The sequence below is a fragment of the Sebastes fasciatus genome, chromosome 7 (genome assembly GCF_043250625.1).
Source record: "Sebastes fasciatus isolate fSebFas1 chromosome 7, fSebFas1.pri, whole genome shotgun sequence".
NCBI classification, from domain to species: domain Eukaryota; kingdom Metazoa; phylum Chordata; class Actinopteri; order Perciformes; family Sebastidae; genus Sebastes; species Sebastes fasciatus.
In genome coordinates, this window is record NC_133801.1 from 10,520,953 (window position 1) to 10,547,012 (window position 26,060).

Here is a 26,060-nt window from a genome sequence, read left to right on the forward strand (position 1 = left end):
GACAAAGCCCCAAGGGTTTGAGAAAGATATAAAGTGGGATCAGAGCAAAGAGTCTTCGGGAAAAAAACACACAGAGCAAGGCGAAGAAAGAGCAGAAGAGGAAGAAAGTAACAAAGAAGTACGAGAGAAGCGTGACAAGGAAGGTAAAGGGGAGCAAGTACAAAGGAGAAGCACTTAGGTCGACGTAACAGGGGGAAAGGGACATTTTGACCCAGAGTTTCTCCTCAGAAGAGGCTTATAAATCAGGAATGGTGACACTTTCACGAAAAACCCCGACAAGAATTGCAATTGCAGTTCCTAAAAAGGCCTAAATGGTGCGTCATGAGTGATCTGAACTTGAAGTGAATTGCATCACAGCAACCATGATGATGAGCCGTGTGCTCATGGATCAAAAGTAAGATAAATTCATAAAGCTTAGCAGCAGAACGGAGTGCACAGGCTCATTTATTCCCCCCTATTTTAAATTCTGTTCAGCAGGGAAGTGTGTGATCTACGATCGGGAAGTGTGCGCAAATGAGAGGACACACAGTGCAGACGGAGACAGATGGATAGATGCTTGACATTGAGATGTTATTAGGCAAAGAGAAAATTGAATGTGGACATGACATAACAGAGGAGGAGTAATGAGAGTGAGAGCAAAGGGAGAGAAAGATAGGGAGACGATGATAGGTGGGGGAGGAGCGACAGGAGCAGCTATCACCAGAGAGCCTACTCATGTACTTCCTGCATTGAGTTTGGGAGGAGATTTATGACTCTGCAGCCCCCCTTTGTTCCTCCCCGCTGAGTCGCAGAGCCACAGCGAGATGGCTGGGAGATACTTCTTCTTTTCCCAGCCTCGACCAGCCGGGGAGCCAATGACAGCGGATTATGGAACATCAAGGAGTGAGGCTGCAATAATGAGGAGCTTGGGATTTGGCTAAGGGATACGACTTCTGGGCCGCGCTCACACTCGCTCCTCGGTGCTAATCTCAGCAGTGATCACGAAGTGTTGGTGATCTTAATTGTAAGAATTCAGGTCCTTCGGCGGCACGGCTCCATGGATCCTGCGTGTGGATCAGCCCCTTGTGGTTCAGATTCGGGGCATGTGTAATTATTTCCCCTCCTGAGGTTACACCATTATTGATCAAAGCAGAGCCCCATCCCTCCCTCCTCCTTATTGCCTCTGCTGTTCATCCTGTGGTGAAGCCCATTCAGTTGACTCTACTACCTCCCATTAATCACACATCACACATTAATAAAGCTTCTTGGCACATTCATTATTACAAGTGCTCGGAGGAAACTTGAGCGTAGTGTACATCATTAGACATTCGATTTGCATAATGTTAAGGGGTGTGGGTAACACAACATGATAGGCTCTTCATTGGTGCTTTAATAGACAATCCATTAGAATGATCAAATTGTGGATTATCCTGCCAAGGTTAACCGCAGGATCAAGACGTCTTATACAAACAATGAAGTGTTATGTATGTTCTGAGTCTGATTTGATATTCATCAATGCAGAGATTTCCATATGGAATCAACTGAGCTACAGCTCCTATATCATTGTGGGAATGTGTTATTCTTCGCTGCAGACTAAAAAATAAATAGACATCGCACGTAAACTGTGGCTTAAATCTACAAAAGGAGAGATTGCAAAACGTAAACACATGATGTAAATAATAGATTTTCCCATTCTGCTGAAGCAGTTCAGACAGAATAGCAGTATCAGAGGTCAGTGCAGACTCTCACGCAAAATGCCTCAGTCCAAATCAGCAACAGCAGCCCACAGTCGATAGTGTGTGTCAGGCCATCAGATGAAGAAAATGATCATTTCAAAGGTCATAACTGAGGAATTAGTTCTTTCTTGCATGGAGTGAGGAGGTGAGGATGATGTGTCATGTTAATCCTCTCCCTGCTCCCTTGGCTCTGGTATTCTCCCCCCGCCCCTACCGTACTCTCCCATTCACTCCCCCTTTGGCTCCATCCCTCTTCGCTTTCTCTCACCTCCTCCCAGGCTTCATTAGCTCTGATTGATCCTCTTGTCAGAGCTTACGGCACCGCGATGAACTGCATTGTTACTAGCAGCCAGGAACAAGAAGGAGCGGGGATGGAAATCAGAGGACAACCACAGTAAACACTACACTACAAGGACATAATAGAGGAAGTTCAGTAACAAGAGCAACATGTCAGTACTGAATGATAGTTTATTAGAAATGTTGAAGTTGAAGCTGCTCTATGTATGGTATCATCTAAAATATTTAACTGTTCAACCAAGTGCATGTTTTGCATTTGTCGTTACACAGATAGCAGAGCTCGGAGGCCAACATTTAATAGCCTGGAGAACTGGTGAATGCATAAGAGGCAAGGTATGTTTGCAATGGAAAGAGTGTAAATTATTAAACAATCTATCCTAGCGAGCTGGCACAGCTTTGGCTTAAACAAATTTATCAGTGTCAACACATTGGTCCAACGCATCATTATATAGAAGACAGAATGCATATTTAGGAGCAGAGCAGCAACCATGTACTCCTTATTTTTTATATTCATGCCCTGTCGTTTAAAGGGGAAGCTTAACTTTAAGGAATGAGTATATCTATTAGCGTTTAAATTATGAATTATGTGAGTGTGAGGATCTACGTCGCAGCACTGTGCTTGTTATATGTGAATACATAATTTAGAAATACGCTATGCATGTTTTTATCTGGTGCACAGAGCGTTGAAGTATCCACAGTGGAGGTCTTAAAATAAAGCAGATCTATACAGGCATTGCATAACACCATATCCAGTGACCATTAGACACTCAAAAACACTATTCAAACAGGTATACTTAGTTTTATACTTAACATAATTATGTATGGCAAGTCTGACATGAATCAACTACAAAGCCTTGACTATTTCTCCTTGGCTCAAAGGATTTTTTAATTTAAGTTTTTAATTTATAACCTATTAGTCAATAGTATTATTAGAATAGTTCGCCATGTAGATGCCTTTGTGTCCAAGAATCAACCATAAATGCTCTGTTTTTATGCTATATTATGCATTGGGTGAACGTAATGTGACTGATCCTCACCACTACACAGTCCAGACACAGTGACACTATGTGGAGGAAAGAGGTATAGCAGTGAGTGATTATACAGAATCACATGGCCAATATCTGCACTTGAACAAAGCTGTTGCAACTATCGTAAATCTTTGCAACTCTGCATTTAAGAGTGTGCACTTGTACAATAACATTATGCCATATCTGAGACATTTTGGAAAACTTTGCAATTGTATACAAGCTGTAATAATGAAACAGCACAATCAATTACTGACAGTCTGGTCTCTTTCTTTAAGAGCAACATATAAGTGGCTGATGTAATTGGTGACTGCTTTCAGCTGGCTCCGTCAAACTTTAAACTCAAAATTGAATTTCTCTTGCTTTGTTGTTTATCTCATCACTTGCAAAAATGTGCAGCCTTATTCCAAGTCTACTGGGAAATCTTGTGCATGGCAGTGGGTTGATGCCCTGCTCAGTGAATAGCAGACTAACACCAGTGATATTACTTTGACAAATCCCAAATTGTTTTTCTTTCTTTCTGTTTCATTAAGGAATGCTTATGGCAAGAGAATGTTTATGGGCTGCTTTTAAAGCAGGAACTATTATTCCATGTGTTACTTATATTTTACCGAATTAAAACCTTCCAACACTGAAGATGTAAAGCCTCGGAATACCCATTTATTAAACAAAATAGTTCATTTCAAATTGTTCAGTCTGTTGCCCACTGGCACATTCTTCCATGTGCTTCAGTCCATCAAGGCCAAAAAGCTTTGGCATCCATAGAGCAACCTCCTACTGTAATAGTTGTGTGTTAAAAAATATAGTCTGACTCTGCAGGGAACTGCTGTCGGGTTGAGTTTTTACTGAGAGACAAAGTATGCCTGAGCATACCCTGCAGGCAGAAAGATCTTTGAGATCTCTTGTACCCTCCAGCTCCAAGACGTTCATGTGGACGGTTTAACATACACGTTTAGAGACACCTTCTCTTCTAACACTCCTATTTCAATATACTGGTAAGCGCTGTTAAGCCGTCATTAGAACCACTGCAAAGCAGAGATTTAGTCCTTTTAACACAATTGTATTGTTCATTTGGAGAATATCAATAATAGCAGTAGTATAATATCGATAAAGACCTGTGAAAATACATGAAATGTGATATAGTTGCTTTATCCACAACTGAGAAAATCCCTCGAGTGGAACAATAGGTTAGTGTTCTCTCATGGAGTTTGTCGCCGGGTGTCACTTTACATCATACAAAATTGAATTCATGCTGACCGTACCACAGCAGGGTGAGAAAAAAGGGCAAGTGAGAGAGAGGTGATTTTAAGCTTTTAAGAGGGCTTTCGTATTTTCTTTCCCTTTCAATGAGTTGCTTTTTCAGGCTACCAAGCTGCTTAATCAGGCCGAAGTCCTTTGAGTATGTATGGCAGAAGACATAATGTGACCTGACAATATTGAGTGGAGGACAAAAATACATGTGTGATACCCATGTGACCTTGGGAACCTCCAATTTAATGATTGATTCAGCAGAGGAAGGAGAACTCCCTGAAGACCTTCTCCATGGAGTTAGAATCACTAAAGGCATGCCATTCATCAAAATGAAAGCCGGTTATTTGTTCAAGAATATAAATAAGATTCTTTTAGTTTGTATTCCTGGCTTTTTACTTGTCTCTTTATCTCTATACATGTCCACAGGGCAAATAGAATCACACCCTGGTGTTTCTAGAAACAAAGGAGACAGATAACCGAAATGCATCGCCCTGCAGCCCTGCATAACACATCTCACATCTCACCCAGCTGTACTTGAAATGTTTATGCCATGCTTTTCATCTTACACTTCATTGCCTACTGTACATACTATAATCACATCCCAGCCATCTGCTTATGAAGCTGAAATAGGTTATGGCAGTCTTGGAAAACCACTGTGCTTATGAAGGGATGGTATAGTAAAAACATACACGATTCCAGTAGTTTTGATGAAGCCCAATAGTTAGTGGACAAGCAAGTGTAAGTCCTGTAGTGGAAAATCCCCACGAACCCTGTCGACCAGGCTTCCCGTTCAGGCCTGACAGCCCAAGTCCTCGTCTGTAGACTTCTATTGAAATGCACATTGTACCCAAAGGCGTCAATACTGGATGCACAGATCCTTAAGATCATTATCATCTCAAAAGCGTGCTTTTTTCTGCATGCCTACGTCGCAGAATTTTCCAGATGCTCTTGCACAAATGCATGCTGACATTAAGGCAGCAAAGTGCATGGGCATCTTCTGAGAAATGCTTCGCAGCACATGTTTGTGTCATCGCAAGAGGCAAATGCTTCACAAGCACATTGCACAGCTTGGGATTGCAATGCTTGGCTTTTAGCACTTTGCCATTTTTACTCTGAGAATGATGGATATGGAATATGAATGCTCAGTGACATGATGACCCAACAAAACAGCTGCCATCAGTGTACATCCCCCCCACTCCCTCCTCTTGCTCACATACATACACATACACACACACTCAACCATCATCCCCAAAGTATAGATCTATTCAACCAAAGCGCATCATAGAATATGAAGCCACATGGCGAATGTTACAACTATTGAAAGGAACGCCTGAATCACTAATCAAAAAGTTAAAAAAAGGCATTTCTATTCACACCAGAATTAATTAAAATGTTTTAGCCCAATGCTCAAGGCTACATTGCATAATTAATTCTGATGGCAGTGGATTTTCTCTGTTGTGAAACAGTCAGATGTGGTTTGCAGCTGAGGTCTTTTTAAACATTTCTAATAGGAAAAGAAAAAGAATGAATGAGCATGACAGGAGCAGCGAGACCAATGGGTAAAATAATAGCCTAATCAAATGCTTAAAAGTCACTTCTCTCATCATCAACTATCACAGACTAAGTAAAGTTTTCAAGTTGGAGAGTCACAATCGTGGCTCAGGCAAAGTGAGCCACAAAGGAGCTAAAGTGAGACGTGATATATGAGCCTTAAAGGGTCATGACAACATGTTGAAAGTTTAACAGCTTCAAAGGAAAACCTCTGACAAGTGTTAAGAGATTTAAAAAGAGATCTCTGGTCTTGTTTTCACTGTCAACTCTCTTGTCAACTCAAATCATCAGTTGATCGCTAATGAAAACAAACGCAGGAGTGGCTTTTCTTAACTTCTGTTACTGTTGATTTGGAGGGCTGGAAGTTACAGCACAATATGGGTAACTTTTTAACAGAATTAATGTAATTTATAGACACACTGTTCAAGGTTTATGCAGTATGGCTCTGACTTTTGAATCCCTTCTTTCCCATTAACATGCTAAGAAGTGCATATCACACATATTGTAATTGGTAGATTTAATTCAAAATTGATTTCTGCACCACCCAAAAAATGAACTCGCTTGACATAATTATGCATGAAACTGCATAATTTAGTTATCAATCAGACGCCGTTCCGGATCATTCGAGCCCACTTTAACCCCTGCGTGTGAAATTGGTCGCTCGGAGTGATAAACCCACAGAGAATGCGACTGCAAGAGGCTTTATAGTGTCTTTCTGTTCTATGTTCCAGTTTTCCAGCCTGCAACATTACTGCCTTGGTTCAGTCTCACTGCTCTCATCAGTCCTGTTTTGGGGGTCAGCAGGCAGCTGATTTCTGTGTAAGAGCTCCGATTGATAATGTTGATCCGTATCAGCTGGATGTGTAAATGAACAACTGCTGGCTAACAAGTTTCCACTATAAAGGTGATAATATGTCAGTATTTTTCACAGCTTGTTTCTGCTGTCCCCAAGTGGCCAAAAATAATTTCAGGTTTAACTTTGTAAGAATTAAATAAAATACAATACGTATAAGATGAATAAAAAAGGTGTTGTAAATGTGGCTCTTAACAAGTGGTGATTGTGTTATCATTGCTCAAGTTTCCTTTTAATTCTGGTTAACCATGTCATTAGTTGAACAGTAAAAAGTAATCCCATCACAGTTTGTCTATAGATTAAGACAAACAGTATTTAATCATCCAAACATATGAGCAGCAACATGCAGAGACGCGTCTTCATTGTATATTTTTAATCTTGTTGCTACTGTAATTATCACATTATAAGGTTAGCAGGTAATACTGACTGATCAATGCCAGCCTCTGAAAGCAGATTGCCGGAAACTGATACAGAAACCAGCGTTATTCATTTGAGTACTCCAATTGATGCAGAGAGAAACTGCCATTGTTCACTATCTCCGTGAGACATCAAGCTATCAAAGACCCTTAAGTGTTAATCTCTCAAACATGTATTTCTTATCAGTGAGGGCTGGCAGTGACAGTGTTGTGTTCATGTGCTAATCAGCTAAGTGCAAAGGTAAACACGAACATCTGTTAACATACCACATGTGGCAGGCTGTCACCAGAGGTTGACGCAATCGTTCCTGTAACTTCACCAGTCTGTATTGCATACTGTATATTTATTAATGCAGTATATATCTCCTCAATAATGCCATTATCTCTCCATTAAGTTTGACTCATTAAATTTCAGCAGTTTCACTTGATTGATTTTAACTGACATTTAAAATGATCATCATTTTCAGAAAGACAATGTATTATATACAAATCATGTCCACATACCACAATTATATACCTGTTTATTACATTGTTTCGGAACATTTTGTGGTATGATTGGTTTAATCGCACATTGTTATAGTCAACAAGGTCACTACATTTCAATATTTGATGCTTGATGATACATTCTGTTCTTCTGAAGTAAATCAGAAGTGGTTGTTGTCATTATTATTCAGTGGCAGCAATTGTCTCAGATTGCATTGCCTTCAATCAAATGCAGCCTCCACAGCGTTTAAGTTGCTAAACCAGCCCAACAATCAGTGCAGCTATGTGGTCTGGTGGCTATTCGTAGGCCTTTTGTCTGATATGAAAGGGATAAAAACGAGGGAGTTGATTAAACAAACACGCAAATCACCTATTGAATAAAAATGCTTAAATACAAAAGGCTTGTCATCCTTTTACAAGGAAAAGAACAGGCAAGCCTAATCTTGTTGTGTGTCAACAGTAATGTATTGTGGCTGTCAATAGAATACACACACTGCAGCCTGTAAGGTAATACTGCAGCCTTTTCTATCACTTTTTTGCTGGGAACAATGGAGTTGAAAAATGACTCCCATCACAATTCACAACTTTTCTCCCCTCAGCATTCAGAACATCTTGGGCTCATGAACTGATTCGGTTTCTGGACGGCCCTGGAGAGCTTTCTGTCTGGATCTAGAGCATCTTCTTTTTTCATCTCTGCAGCTTCTGTTGTCTCACTCCATCACCTATTTAGGTTCTATGCCCCCTCAATTCATCACAACACGGCTGGTTGTGGGGAAAAGGGGGAAAGTGCTTGTTGCTTGGAGGAAGACGGCTGTGCAGCGCCGGGCTGTGAAGCACTGATGTTTGATTCATAGTGACAACGCTGTGCCCGAGATCTGTTCTTATGGTGATCATTTTCCTCACAGAAGTGGAGGAATACATGCATAAACAAATCTGAGTTATATGCTCTTTTCTATCATACAGTATTCTAGGGACAACGTGATTATTATATCATGTTAATATCAGGAGATAAAAACATGCCAATAAAGTGTTTGTGTCTACAGTAAATAATAGCACACAGTCTGTTCGTCATAGAGACGCAGAGGACCGGAACCATACAGATGCAGTACATAGAGGTTGTGCATTTACAGCTCAACATTCACTTTTCTTCTATACTAAATGCAACTGCGCAAAAGCAGTAAATCCAGAGCAAATCTTAGGTGGACTGGGCGTGTGGCGGATAGAGGTCAGCTTGGCCCTCGGTGCCAGGCGTCTGTGGGGTAAACATCCTATTAGAGCCAGGGGAAGGGTATGCGTGTGTGTTTGTGGGCGGAGGGGTACTTTACGTCTCTGTGGGCGTAAACATCACCTGGATGATTTCGGCACGCCGAGACAGGACAGTATAAAGGCACACAGGTGTTTGTGAACAGGCATAAGAGGAGGACACACCTAGACTGACTCAATCGATTGTGAACTAGAGAGACACAGACAGAGAGAGAGGAGAGAAGGTCAAGCTGGATTTTTGCCATTCATCAACCTTTGGATGTGCATCAAACTACTTTCACTTCAAATTACAGAGGTGAGTTAAGTTCACTTTCATGTTAACACATTTCATTTTCAGCTGAGTGTGACGTCCTTATGTGAGTATTTCAGATGCAATTCATTTCATAGGAAATATGATAGTCACTGTGAATGTTTTCTATAAAGATAAATAAATAAATGCAAATAAATTGAATGATTACATTAAACTACATTTACTTTATTTATTAGCTCATGAAGCTAGTTTGTACCTCACTGACAAATGAAAGCATTTACTACAAATAAGGCATTACGGCTCATTAGAGAAGTATTCCAGTAATCTCCCTTTTAAATCAAAAGTATTGCTAAACCCCTGCTGTGGCTGGAATTATGTAACAGTCACAAACCAATTTTATAATGCAAATAAGGAAATTAGATATTCATTAACAGATATTAGAATGAGCCTACAGTATTGAAGCATTATAATGAAAGGAAGTAGGTAGTTTAAAAAAGGTAATGAAGTCAAATATTGATCATCTGTGACACTTAACGGCAATTAATGCAAGAGAAGCCGCACTATTACTCACTAGCTCTTAGTTGTTTCAACTATAATGGATTTTTAGATTAGAGTGGGAACTGAGGTACACATTTTAAATCAGTCTGCAGGAAGAAGACATAACTCAAAGGTATCCAAGGTAAATCTAAATCTATTGGAAGGACAGAAGAGTCTCAAAGCTTTAAACCTGAAAGACATTTATTGTAATGATTCAGGGCCGATGCATTTAGACTGGCTCAATACAGTTAGTCAATGACTAGCATTAAAGGCACATTCAAAAGGTCTGTGTAAAGAGAAAATACAAGAAAAAAGTCAAATAGAATGTAAAAAAATGTACAGTATTGTCCTCTCAAGGACTCTTTGCATATACAGAGATTGCTAAACTGTGACCTCTGATGATTCTTAAGGTTGAAATGCTTTGACTCATGACAGTAAAGCCTTTTCAGAGTTAAAGCTATTTTGTGGATGCTCCCTAAGAGCTGACTTTCAGCTTCACATCTCCATTCCCAAAGGTAGTGTTTTTTTGTTGCAAAGCCATACTTTAGAGTACCTTGTCAAACATACAATTAAAATACTAAATACCTGAAATTATTTCCGCACATATCTTGTTACGCTATGAAAACATGCTGACCTAATGATTAGGTGTGGAATGACTGGCTTTGCTTCCAAAGGATTAAAGCTTGCAACAACGTCCTACGCAGAGTGATTATGAGATTTCTCTTTGGTATAATGATGGGATGTGAGCTTTGAGGGTTAAAAACAAAAACAGAAACTCACTGCAGTGATCGTTTTGTAGTACTTCGCACTCCCTAACAAGCACGCCATGATCCAAATGGGTAGTTTGCATGACTTGGCAAGAACAGAGGCCATACTTGTTTGGAAACCTCTGTATAGCCAATACTGCCAGTTACCATCCATCAAGCACTGGAGTTATGGGAACTCAGAGCTTGAATAAAGTCAAAGATTGTTATGTCTGTGAGCAGCTGGCCTCCTGGCCGAGTTTGCCCAAATTATTTTAATGCCACGTTTATTTTTGCAGCCTTGAAACTGTAGCAAACAAAGCTGATCCTTGTGTTGAGACACTTGCACGGGACCAAAGTTATTTAGTTTATTTGGAGCACTTATGTGTTACACTTCATTGGAAACTTTTGTTTCTCATTAACTTCAAGTCTTTGCTGCATCCACCCAGGATTGTAGCCTTTCAGTGAGGACTAAAACTGCAGTGGGACAGACTGTACATAAGTAGTAACCATGGGAAGAGGAAAGCATTTGGAGCAAGAAAACAGGAAAGATACTTACAGTATACAGAAGTTGGACAGGTTCTCACTGTATTTGATTATGCAATCTGTTTTCTTGATACTCAAAATACCCCCAATTTAAATAATGTTCCCCTCAATTTACCTTAAGCAGAGTTATTCCTTTCTTTTTGTAAGTCCTAAATATTATTGCATATACACCACCAACTGCGCATATATATCCTTTTTACCGTGGCACAATTTGTGCTTGCGTATCCTCCTTTTTACACCTCCCATTCAGCAGCGGACTGGCAGTGTCATCTTGACATTTTGCTGTTTGATTGTAGTGAATTAAGGATGCCTGACAGTTTTAGAGGGCCTGTGACCGGCTGACTAATTAAAGGACGGATACTGTTATAAAAAGCTATAACAAGTATGATTGATATCAGCATTTGTAACTCCAATTACATTTTCAGTCATTGTTGCTGGGTCCCAGGTGCAGTATCTGATTTGCTAGGACAAGTCAGCTATGTAAGTAGTAGTAGTGCATAGTAACTGTTTGTAATTTCATTACTGTTCACACAACAGCTTGATGACAATTTTCTACTCTGTGCTTATAGATGCTGTTCCTGTTTTATTGTCTTATAGGTCGTGGGCTTGTAGAAAATGTTTGGATACTTGAACAAACGTATCCAGGACTATCTGGTGGAGCGAAAAAGCCGCAGGACCAGACTAGTTACCAAAGATGGCCGCTGCAACATTGAATACGGAAACATCAGGTACAGCACACACTTATCCTTCCTGGCGGACTTCTGGACCACCTTTGTGGAGATCCGGTGGCGTTTTGTCCTCTTCCTCTTCATCGCTTCCTTCACCCTCAGCTGGTTCATTTTTGGCCTGCTGTGGTACTGGATTTCCCGCAGTAATGGAGACTTGACGTGGCAAAACCCCAAACCAGACCACACTCCATGTGTTGATAACGTTGTAGGACTCACCACAGCGTTCCTTTACTCCCTCGAGACCCAGACGACTATTGGGTATGGTGGCCGAGCGCTCACCCCTCTCTGCCCCGGCGCTGTGGCCCTTCTCATCATCCAGTCCCTCCTCGGAGCCATCATCAACTGCTTCATGTGTGGAGTCATCCTGTCCAAAATCTCTTTACCCAAAAAGAGGGCAAAGACCATCGCATTCAGTGACATGGCCGTCATCAGCCCCAAAAATGGTTCTCTTTCTCTGTCGATCAGAGTGGCCAACCTGCGCAAGACCCTGATGATTGGCAGCCAGATCTACGGCAAGTTGCTGAGGACAACAAACACGCCTGATGGGGAGACAATCATCATGGACCAGGTGAACATTGACTTCATGGTGGACTCCGGGAAGGACAACCTCTTCTTCGTGTGTCCTCTCACGCTCTACCACATCATCGACAAGAGTAGCCCCTTCTTCGAGATGGCGGTGGACACGCTCTACAATCAAGAGTTTGAGCTTGTCGTCTTCCTAGACGGCACCGCAGAGTCCACCAGCTCTGCCTGCCAAGTCCGGACCTCCTTTATTCCTCAGGAGATCATGTGGGGCTACAACTTCTTGCCCATCATCTCCAGAAGCAAAGAGGGCAAGTACAGAGTCGATTTCTCCAACTTCTCCAAAGTGGCGCCGGTGGCCACTGCACACTGTGCCTACTGCTTCCACAACATCAAGGGTCATCATCACCACTCCAGAGCTGGACATGAAAACCAGGGCTTTGAGGTGATTGATATCAACGATCCCCCCAATGTCACCAAGATGTGAGATCATGGATAAATTGCAATGAACAGTAGAAGCTGAGACTGTTACCTCTCCTTGACAAACTCCTCAAGTAGGACAAAGTGGTGCTGGAGGCGATGGGGTTACCTAATGCCTAACAGCACATTGTGTAGCATTTAAATATGAAGTAGAGAAAACCCACTCATTTGTTCTTCTATTGTGTTTAACACAGATAAGAAAGCCGTCTGTGGGTCACGACCCTTATTGTGAACTATTTGTATGTAAAACCACACCTGCCACTGTCTGCTGACAAAACAAAACCTGTTTTCTAAAGGGAGAGGTCATGCAAGATGGTGAGGCTACAATTCAATAGCAGAAACAGACCCAATTACTCGCACATGGATTATACATATGTGCTCTTGCTTTTAATGAAGATGTGTGGTTCTAATTTACCTCTGGCCTCGCACATTGGGTTTACCGATTATAGAGAGGCAGAAAAACGAAGCAAATGTATTATCTTGTGTATAAATTGTACAATTACTTGAAGGACCAGCATTGAGGGCCATGCTTTTGTCATGGGTGAGAAAAAGTGTTTCATTCAATTATTCATGCTACTGTAGGCTGCTGTACACAACGAGACACTTGGACTTGAACCATTAGAGTATGCTTAACTATTCAGACACTGAGGCACTAGCAAAGGGTTGGGCTCAGCGGCCACTCTTTTCAAACAGTGGCTGATGGAGTTGTGGTTTTCTTCTCGAGTGAAGACATTGTGAGAGAACAAAGCTCTCAGGAAACACTTAAAATATGCCTGCATGCAGCACTGACTAGTATGAAAACAAATTGTCTTTGTTAAATCTTTTTTTGTATTTGATCTCAGGGGGAAAAATACACTGAAATAAAGGCTATTTTTGCATTAGAAATGTCTCTGTCGTCACGTTATTTTCCACCTAACCGAGCCTGAATGTCAAATAAGGACTGTGATCAAAAAGGTCAAAGCGGCGTAATGACAGGTGCCAACCCCTATCCCGGCTATTCATCTGTAAACAAAGTGAAGTTGTGACAGCAAACAGGGATCCAAACACAACAGAGTGGAAGTCTTTGGGAGATAAGAGCCCATTAGTTTGCCTGCAGGTTCTGAACATGAAACCAGAACTCTCCATTTAGAGAAATAACAGCACTTACTGTACACTAGCATGGAGCTTTAACAGGTGACCTCTATAATAAATTGCATATGCTTATGTGTGTGTCTGCACCCGGAGTACGTGACACAGTAATATGCATAGCCCGGGTGAAAGATTCTGAATATTATTAAATGTGAAATGGATGAGCTGCATAAAGATGATACATGCCTCACAGACACATATATTCTAATAATAATGAAAAAGAAAGTCCACAACCGTCCCTTGATGGTTGTTCACTGTGTCTGTGATACATATTTTTGTTTACATGGCTCATGCAAACTAATAGAGCACCTTGCAAGGATGTAGTTGTCATTTAACACAGACGCCATGCATACACACCGGTTGTTAAATTACCCACACCTATCATCTCAAACTGTGTTCAGAGAGATCATGCAAAGAATCAAACGCAGAGGAGACTTTCAAATTGACGTACACCCGGCTAAAGTGATTTCCCAGCGTGTGCTCTCGTATGATGTGCTGGTTCAAAACCTGATAGGACTGAGAAGGGTGTAAACGTGGTTTATCATCGTTTTTGCAATGACAAAATGTAACTTGTGATCATCATGGCAAAAAGAAAGCCTGTCAAAATGGTACAGCTTCCTCACCCTCCTATCCCTTCCACCGGAAATGATTAATTTATATTAAATTACATTCAGTTGCTAGTTTATCAGGTACAGCCAGCTAAAACTGGCATAATGCAAATTGTATCATCATTAATATGCAGTATTGGAATGGTGGAAAAAAATATTTGACCAGCAACAGAGTGTATGTTCTCTTTATAGCACATAACATTTCTGCTGTATCTTGTCATGGTTAGTTTGTGCATAAATTTGATTATATTCCAATCAGATAAAAAGCCTTTCAAGGATGATCGAGATTAAGTTGCCTAACTACAAACTGTAACGGCGACTTTATCTTTCTGTGAAACACACATGAATCCGGGTGAAAAAGCTACACGTCAGTGTCAGTAAAAATATGAAGTGTAAGATTGTTTTGTTAGAATGAATGCATGCTTTGTTTGTATCCTGATGCAGATACAAACAAAGCTGGCTTAAATGAGGAGGGGCTGAAAAGCTGTTTTCTATCTGCAGGTGTTAGAACACAGTAGTATATGTAATAAACAAATTGAACTAGGCTAAGGAATAATACTCTTTGAAAATATATAATGAGCTGTCAGAATTGTCACAAAATGTGCAAGTCACTATCATGATTGTACTACTTTTGATAGCTGAAAATACGACAACTGTGTTTTCATCTGGCGAGGCCACAGGCAGGCAATGGAAGATAACTTGAGAGGTAAAAACATTTATTTTGTCACATTTTCCTATACAAAAGCCCTTTTTCAAAAGGTATTACTTCATACATTGCAGGAATGACAATATTAATAATACATTGGTTAATTGTAAAATTATACACATATATTTATATATATATTTGATATCCAAAATACATTGCATATACGAAGTAGCACAGATCCCTTTTCATTGATAATGCTTGTGAAACATGGAAGTTCAGGGTACATTAGAATCATTTCTTTATGCTACAAATTACAAGTTCCCTTTTTATTTGTTGTTTTAAAGCTATGAACTTTCAGGAAAAGCTGGTTGTGGATACTGTTTGTATTGTTTTGCATAACATACCTGAAATTCTTTAATGCACAGGAAAAGCTATCAATTCCAGGGCTATTTGGCATAAAAAGTGATTCACAATGGAAACGATCCATCATAATCACATGTTGCATATAGAGTGAAGGAATCCCTGGCTGTTGGGTTATGATTCAAGCAGGCATTTGTGGTTTTGGGAATATAAGAAAAATATCTCGTGCACATAAAGACACTTGGATGTTACAACCGAATCTCAGAAATAATAACAATAACAAGAAAACAAAAAATGTTAAAATGTATTGCCCAAATGTACAGATATAAAAACGCTTAAAATGCTGAACAAACTACTTAGCAGAAATGGACTTAAAAGGTTTGCATTTTTGACCGAGGTCAACTCGTATTAATTCTCTTGACTTTTTATACTGTGTCACATATGAAAATAACTCTGCATAATTTATACAGTAAGTTGCTTTAATGCCTAGTTGACTGATGCTTATAAAATAATAAAAAATAGGTCTGACAAACGCACAGCGTTTGCGAATCTGAGGATTTCTTTGTTTCATCTCGTCATACTTTATTGGTTTTGTTCTCTGATAAACTACTTAGTCCCAAGTAATTTATTTTCAAGTGTCCATTTTTCAGTTACTCTAAAGGAATACGTTTGCTATTAACAGCTTTGAACACCTGAAGATGGATATGTTTTGATATGATGATGAAATTCTGACTTGAGATTCATGTGCATTTAGCTGGGCTTTAGATCAGTGAGAAACTAACATTCAAACACACATGCTGCTCTCAAACTAGGATCCAGCCCTGGTAAAATGTCTATTAACATGACTTACTGCTGAGCCGCCTCTCTGTGCTGACCTGTACGGTCCTGACTGGCCTACAAAGAGGAAGGAGACGCTGTGGCAGCCAGTATTGACAGAGTGCACTTCAAAATCAAAAATTGTCAGATTTCTGGTGAGACATGGAGATGATGATTACATATCTTATTATGCATTTTAAGATTTAATGCTGTTTTGTCTATAATGAATAGAAAATATATGGTATAAATCAGCAGTTAAGGCACTGTTTCTCATTATGCCATGTACTAAAACTGGATACACTGTCAGGCACTTTGGACAAAAAACATCCAAACATACACGTCTTATTGTGTAAATAACATCTACATAATCACATTTGCAAAAAAAAGGCACTTTCATGTTTTAGATTCAGACGTGTGCAGCAAACATGGTGTTAAAAATGACGTCATTTTTTCATTAAACAAAATAAAAAACATCTGACAAATTTTGATTTTGCCGCAGGGTATCCTTTTTACGTGTGTTTCACAAACCAGAAGACATTCACATTAATACTGACATGGTCGAGCAACAAAACATCTGGAAATGGCATGGCTGAAAGGCAACAACATGGCAAACATTTAATAGCCTAGTGTGTGGCCCCCTGAAAACATCTGACCTGGGTTGAATTATTGTTGCAAATTACTTCAATTACATCTTGACTCAGCTTCCCCCAGCACGGTCGAGTCAACTGTTCACGACGCCCATCTTGAACTCCGTACACAACTCACAGAAAGCCTTTTTATGTGACTGTGTTGACCCAGGTCAGCAAAACATACAGCGCTTCCTTCTTCGGCATTTAACTCTTCTCTAGCCTTCCAGTTTGGAGGATAAATAAAATTGTGAATGGCATATTCCAGTTGCCAAATTTCATTCAGTGCTGAGAAAAGTCCATCTCTCTGAGAGCTCCTCCTTGTCCAGCGAATTCCAGAAGACTCTCCACACACACATAAACAGATGCAGATGGACAGACGAGCAGAGGGAGACAGTGGAAACAGAAGGCTAGATGTGGTGGGAATAAGAAACCCCAACAAGGCTGTAGACAAGCAGGAAAGGCAGATGCTTAAAGCGTAATGTACATGATGTACTGAGGAGGATGTAGATTGAGACCCATAAATAATAGGCCCATGTCTGGTACAGTAGCGTGGCGAGGAGGAAGACAGACTCGACTTGTTCTCCTGCCCTGCTTTGGTTTGGGGAGGATTTGGAAAGGACACCTGTAGGTGAAGCTTTCTGGAGGATGGGAAAGAGAAAGGCACAGGAAACTCAGACGCACGTCCAAAAAGCATAAACAAACAGTTGCTAGTCTGGTAAAGGTAAGTAGTATTCCATTTTGGACCATAGCATCCAGTTGTTTATAGATTCTTACAAATAAAAAATAAAAAAATCTCCTTCAATTTTATCATCCTTCATTTAGGAGCAAAATTTCTTCAGAGGACAAATACCTCTATCAACTCAGTCTTTATCGGTTAGGCGTTATTGGGAGTGCAGGTCAGCTTTTTGTGGACTTTGTTGTGGGAAATGGGAGGTTTTAGAGGATGGGGGATGATCAGAGTGGGTTGTTTAATAGTAACTACCCAGGTGCGACGGCACATGGGTGTTAGGGTGGCGGGGAACGTTTGGGTTGGGGTAGATGCCCGCAGTGGGCGAGCTCCAGTACGGAGCGGTGGGTCCAAAGAAATTGGAGGAGGTGACGGGCATGGAAGGAGGGTGTGGGGATACAAAGTTGACCTTCTGCTGGTGGGCGTGGTAGGAAGGCACATAGGCTAGGTCCGAGGGGTACTTATACATGGAGGACTCGGTGGGGTGCGGCTGCAGCGCTTGAGCGATGCCGTGGAAGTCGAACTTGTACGCGTAGCGCTTGCCGTGCACCTTGGTCATGATATTTTTGTCATAGTAGTAGCGCAGCGCGCGGCTCAGCTTGTCGTAGTTCATGTTAGGCTTGCTCTTGCGCTCGCCCCAGCGCCGCGCCACCTCATCCGGGTCCGTCATCTTGAACTCGCCGTTGGTGCCCTCCCAGGTGATGCAGCCGGCGTTGGCGCTGTCAGACAGGAGCTCCAGGAGGAACTGCCACAGTTGGATCTGACCTGAACCTGATGGTGGACACATAAATAGTGACCGAAGATGCATCATTATTCACTGTTCACAGCTCGACAACTCATTATCTATCCAGCGAGGCCTGCATGAAAGGACATTTTTGAGAAACTTCCACGTCAACTGCCTATTCAGATGCATTAGTGGGCTCAAAATCTCACCTGGATTGGCTAGGCGACTACTGGTGGGACCCAGAATCTGGTACGGATCTGTGGACAAAGGGAGAGCATTGTTGGTCTACACGCTGATTACTGTGGTCATATAACGGTATGTGACTAATTAGATGTTAAGACTGAACACAAAATAAACACGTCTCTGAGCAACAGCGGATGATATAAAATAATGATAATTTAAAAAAATCCTCTTTAATACCTTTACTTAATATCACAAAATATGCAAAAACAATAACAAAATGAGAGAGCATTATGTGTTAAAGTCTTGTATTAGTGTGTTTGGTTTATTGTTCTCCTCTAAATAATTAGCTGACTGGGAAAACCAATTACACACGCTAATAGATGAAGCAGAAAAAAACTACAAACACTAGTAAACACTCAAAGGTTTATGATAGACTGTATTCCAAACAGTCCATTATTAAATTGCTGGTGAACCACTTGTAAACAATTCTTTTAGTGCTTTTCTGAGGCTGTGACGGTGTCCTGATTTGTGCTTACTTACATTAGCTTTTACACATTAGGCCTTAAGCTACTACTGACTCATAACAACACAGCAGTAAAATAAGCAGATGCAGAGAGCTTAGAGAATACAATTCTCTTATGGTCATAGAATAATCATGCTTGACCGTCTTCACTATCAATATAAAGAGGAGAACCTTTGGCAAAAAGGGAAACTGATATCCATGCTAACACATTTAGCTTTCACTCTGTGTTTATACAAGATCAAGAAAGGCACCAGGTAAGCCATTACCTGGCTGAGGTCTTGGCTGCTCAGTGGACTTGGTCACATTCTGAGTAACCACCGGTGAACCTGCAGAGAGAGAAGCAATCAGTGGAAGATAACCGAGAGACATAAAAAGTATGGGTGGCTACAGATAACCAGGCTACACATCTTGAAGGCCAAAGTAAATAAGGCGGTAGTTGACGGCTGGATTGACTTCTTTTGACTGTCTGGCTGGCTGTAATCTTTAGGAGTCTGTCCTACACGTCTAGACTCTGTGGAGGTTGGAACTGCCTCTAGTGCGATTAGGTTAAAAAGCTTTTGCAGATAATCTGGGTGCTTTAATATGCACATCCTACCAGATGATAAAGTTCAGGTGAAATGTAGAATCACGCCTCCTCTCAGGAGGTTACAGCCATGCATATACTTACTAGTATTGTCCACACAATAAATGCACACTGATATTTGTGTCCTCACCTTTGCCACTGTGCATGTTGTTTGACCATCCTGTCCGCCGTACAGCATCATACGAAGGGTCTGAAAAAGAGAGAGGAAAGAAGGGAAGTTTAGAGTATATTTTTTAAAAATATTTTCCATTTGGGGTGAGAAATACACTTCTCTGCAGTTGTCTGATGAGAAATCTGTGTATTTAGTCAAATTACAATGTTTAAATGTCGCAGTGTGTTTATGACTACAATGAGTCTCATCTCATTGTGTGTTAGTCTAACACAGGACTGCGTCTGTCACGGCAAAAACAGGGAGACCAGTGCCAAATGGCGACAATAAATCTATCACAACGTGCTTCTAGATGCTGTTCACAGGATATCTGGACATGCTAGTGTGGTTTAGTGTTGGCTCGCTGTGATGGTTTAAATGTAGGTGGCTCAATCTTTAACAGAGTACAGTTGGTTGAACAGCTTGCAACACTCTGACCACAAATAAACGGACTGATGCAAATTAACGTACAACAGAGACACACACATAGACAAAACATGCACATGATATTCACCCTCACCCCTCTTCCCACACAACGAAACCTTGACAAACAGCCAAACTGGCCCGGTTTGCATGAGCTCTACCTGCTGTGTGTCTGCGGTTCAAACCTGACCGAGTGTGAAGCTGGACAGCTTCCAGTAACAATCAATCACTCTGACACAAGCAGATAAAACAGAGGATGTGTTCTCCTTCCCCTGGCAATGTCTCAAAAACACCCTGGTTACCTCACAGTGCACCTGGCCAGCACCCTTGATGATGGTTTGTATTATTGAGGGCTAAAAACAGTTGCCAGAATACATGGAAATATGATGCGTACTGTAGCTAGACGTTTCACAATGTATTGTGTGCAACATGCTATTCACAGTGTTATCATGATGTGCAAATCTTTTTGTCAGCAGTTTCTGCCAGAGGGCAGCGGCTAGAGACAGTCTAATGGTGATGACAGAGGTTGTTGCTGGGATGAGCAAGATGTTAGAAGGTCAAGAGGCAATCCCATTTCCCATCAGCGTAGGCTGGATTTTTGAGAAGCAGGCTTATTAACAATCAAAGTTGGCGGTTTGAATCCCTAAATCTTAACAGAGAAGGAGACTCAATCCTGCTGCAACAAAGCAGTATAACTAATGCAAATGTGAAGCATGGCGGTGCTAATGAAGAGCATCAGGTCCTCATCTCAAGCATAGAAACATTGTTTTTACACAATATGCATGACTAATTATCAACCTGAATAGATCATCATCACAATATGTTTTAACATTTCAGAAGTGAGTGAGTGTGTTGATCCCAGACTTTAAATGCATTCTCTGTGTGTAGGTGTTTGTTTGGCAGACATGAATATTTATGTGTTTGCAAATTATTCTCAACCGTGTTTTGCGGTCAAAGAACTACACACGCCGATAAGCTATCAATCATTGAAAAAAGAAAAAGAAATTCACTTAAATATATGTCCCTGTATTTGTCTCAACTTTATAGATCATATTTATGTTAATTATATGTTAAGTCCATCAGTTTGGTACGCAAAACAGACATTAAAGATGACTTAATGTAAGAGCGGCTTTTCAGCCTTAATGTGTCAGAAACAAATGAACGTCTTCGCTACAACAACACATTTGGGCTTCGTGTGCCATCTTGACCCATATAACCTCATACAGCCACACCAGTGGAACATCCAGTGACATCAACCAACATTCATCACCAGCTTCCACCTCATGCACGGCCCTCTCGAAACACTGCACAACACTGCCCTCCTGTGGTTCAGGACAAATCTTGGTATTCCTTAAATAAACAACAAATATAAATAAAATACATTAAGTCAAACATCTTATTTTTCCTTTCAGCACAACTGCACTCTAGATTACAATCTCTCTGCAACCATAAAAACAACAGTTGCCAGGAAACCTCCCACATAAGTATGTCCATTGTTTTACTCATTTCATAATCTTCCAATGAAAATCTGAAAACACTTCAAATCCACTTTATGTGTCTTGTGCTACTTTCAAAAGGATGTTTTGTTGCCTTGTTTTCCCATTCCTCACTAGAAGAATATCCACCAATGGGAAGACTTCCAGCTGCTCAGGGACCTCATGGTCTCTTCTTCACTAATTTCTAACTTTTCAACTTTTAACCCCTGACGTTTTAGCAAAAGGCCCATTCCTGTCGAGAGGGCTTCTGGTCCCTGTGACTGAAATAAAGGATATTCAGAATGGAGTAGAGGTTGAAGACGGCACAAGTGGCGGTGCAAAAACATATGGATGAAGTAAAATATGAGCTTGCAACAAAGCAAAAGAAAAGTGAATAAATTAGAATATGATCAAAAGAATGAAAGAAAAGAGGGTGTAATAGAGAGAAAGACAAAAAGAGGGAGAAGAGGGACAAATAACAAGCGGGCTGCCGTGGCTCAGCGGGGCTGTCAGGTTCAATCTGGTGTGGGCCGGCAGGATAGCCAAGGAGCAGTGACTGGGGGAGAGTCCTGGGAGACTTGCGTTTCCTGCCTGCCTCGCCTGCAGACAACCTCTCTTTGTTTTACTGGCCCTTTTTTCCCCTCTACTCACCGCCAGCCCCCCCTCCAACCATCCACTCTCCACCACCCCGAAAAAAACACAACGGGGCTACCTCCATACGTGCAGAGAGGGGTTACAAACAGAGGTGGAGGGGGGAGAAGCACAGACGGATGAAGGAGAGATGAGAGAGAAGGTGAGGGAGTCACAGAAAGAGAAAGAGACTTTATCGAGAAGCAGACAGATGAGGATGGAGACAGAGTGACTAAGTGCATGAAAAGGCTTGAAAGAGAAAGAAGAGGAGGAAAAATAATGAAAAAAAAAAGTCAGACGAAACACAACTTTGGAATTTGAAAAGAAAACAAAGGCAGCAAACCAGCCCGGCTACTGTCTGGTATGGGCTGGAGGAGAAACCCAGTAATGGGCTCATCCACATCTTTTAGATACCCATGGTGTTGTTGTTGGCAGCAGATTAAACCAACTTCCAAAAGAATTTTTCCTCCATGAAAGCAAGAATAGAGTCATTTCAATGTTTTCACAATACTCCATGAATACTCAGTTTTGGGGTTAATTGGAGTGAGTGAAAGGTAGGGAAGCGGAAGAAGAAGGAAGAAGCAGCAGATGGACACAAAGCTCAAATGGTCGGGGATACTCGGGGCGAGCCAGCCACACAAACGCAGACACAGACCCGAATGTGCACACACAGTGCCGCCTCTTCCCCCCCACCCCATCCCCCTCCTTCATTTTTCCAGGCCTCGCTCTGACTGCGACTTGAGCCAGTTTCCACTCTGGTCTGGGGTGTGGTGCACGCTCCTGGGAGACTTCGGCTGCAGGACCAGTTAGTCAAAACAAGGCCCGAGTGCTAGACGGAGAGGGAGAGAGACATAGAGAGTAATGGAGAAAGAGAGACAGCGGGAGACAAGAGTGGGAGAGAAAGAACATGTGAGCAGAGAGGGTGAGATAGAGAAAGAGAGGAGAGAGTCATGGACTGTTTTTAACCCTGGAGTCTGAGCCAGGGAGAGAGACCCAGACAGGGCAAACTTTTTTAATACCCGTAATACAGGTGCTTTAAAAGCCATCTGTGTGAGGAAGGAGCCATAAGAGGAGGAGAATGATGGCAAAGTACAGGAGTTAGTCACAGTGAGGAGACGGTGGGTGCACCAGAACAGAGAAGCATCAAATGTTCAGAGAAACAAGGGACTGCAACACTGCTGCACATAAACATAAAGATATTCTTGCATATGCAAGTTATAGGCAACATTATTAGCGTTATTATTTTTATTCTAAAGAGGGAATTGCATCTTTCATTTACTTTTTTCTTAAATTTTCGAAATGCAACGGGGTGCAATTGAAAGTCATAAATGTACGCCAGCTTGTACACATAACGGCACACTTCAAACTGCACTGCACTTTGACTTGGCAGAAAAATAAATATATTCACAGAGGTGAATCATCATCTTTCCTCATTCACTGAGAAGCAGCGGAGAATATGAGTGTCCTTGCTGCGAATTATAAAATTCCAAAATTTCACAGCAGAGAAAAAAAACAGAAGCTAAAAATCGAAAAAGGTGTGAAGACTCTGGGAGAAAAGCTGTATCATATGCAAACATTTACACCACGATAATACCACAAACAATACACATACACTTTCCAACATATACACCATAACACGTGTTGTATGATGCCAGCAAGACATGCAGGAACCCACACACACACACATGCCTATCCACAGACAAATACTAGACATAGGCTTTAGATACACACCAAGACACACACACACACACACACACACACACACACACACACACACACACACACACACACACACACACACACACACACACCCTTTCATAGCTGCTGCATTCCGTGTTTTATATGCTCTCTTTTATTCATAACATTGCATTTTACACCACAGAGTCTGGAGCAGATTAAGGGTTGTCTCCTGCTGCATGCTCGTGCTTACTCTACCCCAAAGATCCTGTACGGTATTTGACTGTTCTCGAAAGGCAATATGAACTTGAACATCTGGCACTGCTGATCTGAGAAAATGTTGATAAAGGCTTCTCCTGAAGCAAGACATCTTTTATTGTTGAGTCACAACCCCCAAACTCCAATTTTGATGTTTTTTTTCTTCATCTTGTTTCACCTTTCCACTTGATTTTGCATGAAAGTAACATTATGCGATATTAAATGTGGTTAACAGGTTGCATCATTTTAAGGTGAATGCGAATATTTCCAAACAAAGAGATTCATTTTTTAAATTGGACTGGTATCAATCTGATAACTTGGTCGTATTTCCGAATTCTTGAAAAGTCTCCCTGTTGGAGACACAGGCTTTCCTCGGCTAGAAGCTGTTCATTGGCTGCGATCACGGGACACGACTAGAGGCACAGCCAGTGTTACAGCAGCCTATAATAGAAGTCACCTCTTGTGAAAGGGAAATGCTGTTGAAGGGAGTGACCGCGTATTCGTGCCAGTCCAAATACCTGGCGCTGAGAACCAGGAAGGCCGGGGTCGGGGGTGACTGAGCAGAATCTTATCTGGCCTGCCCATTGGTCTATTGGTATTGAAGCCGGGCGAGAACAAGTACGCGGCCTGCCCGCTAACGCTCACCACTGGGGCAGATAGAGAGAGGCAGAGGGCATTCTCGGACACTTATCAGACTTAGTGTTTCCTCTCTTCCTGCCTTGATAGGGCCCCTCATCCTGTGAGCAAGGCTATCACTGTTATTGCAGTCCTTTCTCCCGTCTCTGGTGGTGACACCATATAGCCGATGTAAAGGATGAGCTTTTTTTCCTTTACAGATAGCGCAGCTCAGCCTTCGCCTAGGCTGGTGTTGTGTCAGCACAAAATAATGTTTGTAGAGTGAAAAGGTATCCAGAGGAAAGAGACAATCATCCAGAGCTGCTGTGGGCGTCGTTCTTAGAAACTCAGCTTGGCTTTGGCAAGAATTTTACTGGTGCAGCATTACCAACACTGCAACAGGTCTCATTTAACTGCTGCATTTATACTTTTACTACAGAATTGTCAAGGTCAATGCTGATTCAACGAGCAAACTGGATCCAGTAATTCACGATCAGCTTAGACACTTGTGAAAAACAATCACTAAGCAGCTCTTGTGGTAATAACACAAGCAAAAACGTCCATATTAATGTGTCTTTTATGTTTACATTCACTCCTAAAATCTTATTCACTAAACTTTCCATGACAAATCTCAAGATAAGGTGACCTATTCTTCCTATTTGTTTCAGCTGATGTGCCTTCTGAGAGAGGTGTGTCAATATCTTTAAAAAAAGACTATAATTACATTTTTGAGTAAAGTTGAGTTGTGTTCAAAACAAGTGAAATAACCTCAACTCATGTTTTGTTCTTGTTAAATAAAAATAGAATAAATTATATATTACGTTGTGTGTTTTGAAACCAAATTTCATGAACATATTGTGATCATAAAAACAGTGGAACCACTAGAAGTGGCGAGTTTATTACAAAGACAAAAGTCGCTCCAGCAAATACTGAATGGCTACTCTCCCTTTAACCTTCTGTCAACCTTTCTGCCATTAATCCATTTATACACACAGGAGAGATCCACACACATACACTCCTTTCCACTCCAGTCTGGTCTGAAGCAGCCAATCAGGCTCTTCTACCATGTTTACCGCACACATACTTGCCTCAGCACCTGCCCCTGATGCCCGTCTCTCTAACAAACAACCTCATTCACACGTCTTAAATCCCCACGTCGCCACATTCACCGTCTGTTGTCGCCCCCGCTGCTGTATATTGAACTCATCAGCACACTGCTTTTGTCTTCTTGTTAATACGCCGCCCCT

At 41.3% G+C, this 26,060-nt stretch overlaps 2 protein-coding genes across 11 annotated transcripts in view; one reads left to right on the forward strand and one right to left on the reverse strand.

The window, feature by feature from the left end:
* Positions 1-8,867: 8,867 nt before the first annotated feature.
* Positions 8,868-13,522, forward strand: LOC141771357 (ATP-sensitive inward rectifier potassium channel 1-like). Its single transcript, XM_074641508.1, has 2 exons — positions 8,868-9,149; positions 11,528-13,522. The coding sequence occupies exon 2, from the start codon at positions 11,546-11,548 to the stop codon at positions 12,665-12,667; it is 1,122 nt and encodes a 373-aa protein (XP_074497609.1). The 5' UTR covers positions 8,868-9,149; positions 11,528-11,545; the 3' UTR covers positions 12,668-13,522.
* A 1,573-nt stretch (positions 13,523-15,095) lies between these two features.
* Positions 15,096-26,060, reverse strand: part of fli1 (Fli-1 proto-oncogene, ETS transcription factor) — a 34,973-nt gene continuing 24,008 nt past the window's right edge. For all 10 annotated transcript variants that reach the window (XM_074641499.1, XM_074641501.1, XM_074641507.1 and 7 more), the window contains 4 exons: positions 19,718-19,777; positions 19,271-19,330; positions 18,508-18,555; positions 15,096-18,345 (listed from right to left, as the gene is read on the reverse strand). In XM_074641499.1, coding sequence (XP_074497600.1) covers positions 17,816-18,345; positions 18,508-18,555; positions 19,271-19,330; positions 19,718-19,777 — 698 coding nt within the window. In that variant the 3' untranslated portion in view covers positions 15,096-17,815. The remainder of the gene's footprint in view (positions 18,346-18,507; positions 18,556-19,270; positions 19,331-19,717; positions 19,778-26,060) is intronic.